Source organism: Buceros rhinoceros, unplaced genomic scaffold (genome assembly GCF_000710305.1).
Source record: "Buceros rhinoceros silvestris isolate BGI_N320 unplaced genomic scaffold, ASM71030v1 scaffold21906, whole genome shotgun sequence".
Taxonomy (NCBI): Eukaryota; Metazoa; Chordata; class Aves; order Bucerotiformes; family Bucerotidae; genus Buceros; species Buceros rhinoceros.
Genome location: NW_010417391.1, coordinates 38,624 through 40,945, shown reverse-complemented (window position 1 = coordinate 40,945; position 2,322 = coordinate 38,624). Strand labels below are relative to the sequence as shown.

Sequence of the window (2,322 nt, the reverse complement as noted above, 5' to 3'; positions counted from 1 at the left end):
CACTCCGGCTGAACCTCGTGTAGGCAGATCTGATTAGTTGGAATAAACAGGAAACCAAATCACAGCCATGTCTATTGGATGTTTCTGCTTTCAGCTCGAGAGGAGCTCAGCAGCCTGAATCTCTATGGTGTAGGCTTGGATCCCTCCCTTCGCAGGCAGCTGCAGAAGAGAAAGTGATGAATTAACATGTCAAGGAATTGTCTGGGACAAAAAGCAGTGGAATAATCAGAATTACACAGAAATTGTTTGGAGAACAAGCAGCACAGCTTTTTAGGTTTAAAGAAAGATTAATTCAACAGAAGAGATATTAATATGCCTTCTGTTTACGCCAGTAAAAAACACCTCCCACCCCCACAGCGTTTTGAGATCCTTTTCTCTGCCTCTAGATGAAAAAAAATGGTCACACAGCATCTCTACTTACCTTCCTTGATGTGTGCAGTAACACGCAGCCAGCACTTTCATTTTCAGCTGGAAAGAGAAAATTAAAATAAAATCAGAAAAGTGTTGCTATCACAGGTACCTAACAGGCAGCAGAAACCAAACAGAAGGCTCAGCACAAAGCGCAGTATCACTCCCTTGGCGGAGGATGACCTCTAGAGAAAAACAGAGATTCAATTTTTACAACTTTTCCCATTTTGGAAGTGTAAACCACGTGTAGAAGCAGCCTTTGGCATTACCTGCTCAGCTGGCATTTGTGTCTTGCAGTTTGATTGGTGTTTATTTCAGATTCCCTACATATTTTTACTCTTCGCTTCTCCTCCCTGCCTCCTAAAAAAACCTAACTCCTAATTCCTTTAGGTAATCATTTAATCCAATGCATCGTTGTTTGATAGATTGAGGCTAAGATTGCATGAGTCACACTTATTTGGAAACCATTCTTGCCCTCGCTAAAGAGTCAACAATAACATCCAGGCAATTCCAAGGGAGCCGGCTGCGAGAGATCACACCCACTGACTCGAAGATGAGCACATTAATGTCCTGTCAACTCACCACATTGCCTCCATAAATCTATGTGTAAAGCAACCAAGCTCTTGGGAGACAAAACTGTTGTTTAGAGACTTAAATGATGCCTAATAAGTGGCCAAAATACAGGGACAGGGGTACTAAGGAAGCTCCTGATACAAACTTCCATGAACCAATATTAACATTTTCTTAGAGCATCTATGAAACAATTTTGGGGGTGTAAGCTAAAAAAAAACAAAACAAAAAACAAATAAACCCCAGTTGTTTTGCCACGAGCCCACTCCATACTGCTGGCATCCCAGGCAGCTTCTCTGTAGCATCACTAGTACTGTCAGGTACTGTCTGTGCATCATAGAAAGGTTTAGGTTGGAGAAGACCTTTAATATGATCAAGTCCAGCTGCAAGTCGTCCTTTAAGTCCTCATCTTCACAATCTCCAAAAAAACCACAAGAGTGAGCTGCTACCAGAATTATACCTGAGACACATGAACAGTTTTCATTCAAATGAGCCCAGTGACAGCATGGAAAAAACCCACTGAAGACCAAAAACTTTTCCAGAGGCCAAGCTGTGGAAAAGTACAGATGTAAGACAGAGCTACAGCTGTTCAGATGAGGTTTTTGCTTCCTTTCCATTCTAGATCTGGACTTCAAAATCCTAATCTGTAAGAACTGCTGCAATCCCATTTCACAGGCTGACCAGACACACGGGCACCCTCAAGCCCAGCCCTATTATTTTTCAGAAAATAAGCTGAGGATACAATTCAGGTGAAAACATCAGAACTCCAAAAAAAAAAAATTTTTTCCCCCCATACAGAAATCTGCTTTAACCAAAATAATCCCTAATTAAACAGGAACTCAGGGCAGGTCCACAGTGGGGTTAAAAAGCTGCAACTGAAACTGGGAGCAGAGTCGACCACAGTGGAAAAGAGGGAAAGGATTGCCTTCATCTCCCACTAAACGAAACAAGATGGGTCAGAGGCTCTGGTTACATCACCCAACTTCTCCCAAAGTTTACTTGGATGCTGTAGATGCGATTAAAAGCATCACTTAACTAGACAAGTCTGCTGGTGCAACAGTCCCAATTATTACTGCTTTTGACACAGCTTTTGGAAAACACAAGCTGTTTCATCTAAAAAATGCTATTTATTATTAAAACAAGCACCCAAATAAACCAGAAACATCAAGCGCTCTCCCCAGGCTCTTACGTTTGTAGTTCTCTTATGCTCACTTACTCAATTTACAGCCTAATTACACATGCAAAAATATGCTGGAAGATGTGGAAGCCATAAATATTCATTGAGGAGAAAAAATGTTTTGGGTTTTCTGCTCTTGCAAGAAATGGTTCTAGAGAGAAACCGCC

At 41.5% G+C, this 2,322-nt stretch overlaps 1 protein-coding gene across 1 annotated transcript in view; it reads right to left on the bottom strand.

The window, feature by feature from the left end:
• Nucleotides 1–2,322, bottom strand: part of SLC4A11 (solute carrier family 4, sodium borate transporter, member 11) — a gene marked incomplete at its 5' end in the record, with an annotated part of 62,907 nt that overhangs the window by 40,201 nt on the left and 20,384 nt on the right. Inside the window, one exon of the mRNA XM_010138202.1 lies at nucleotides 422–468. Within this exon, the coding sequence (XP_010136504.1) occupies nucleotides 422–468 (47 nt within the window). The remainder of the gene's footprint in view (nucleotides 1–421; nucleotides 469–2,322) is intronic.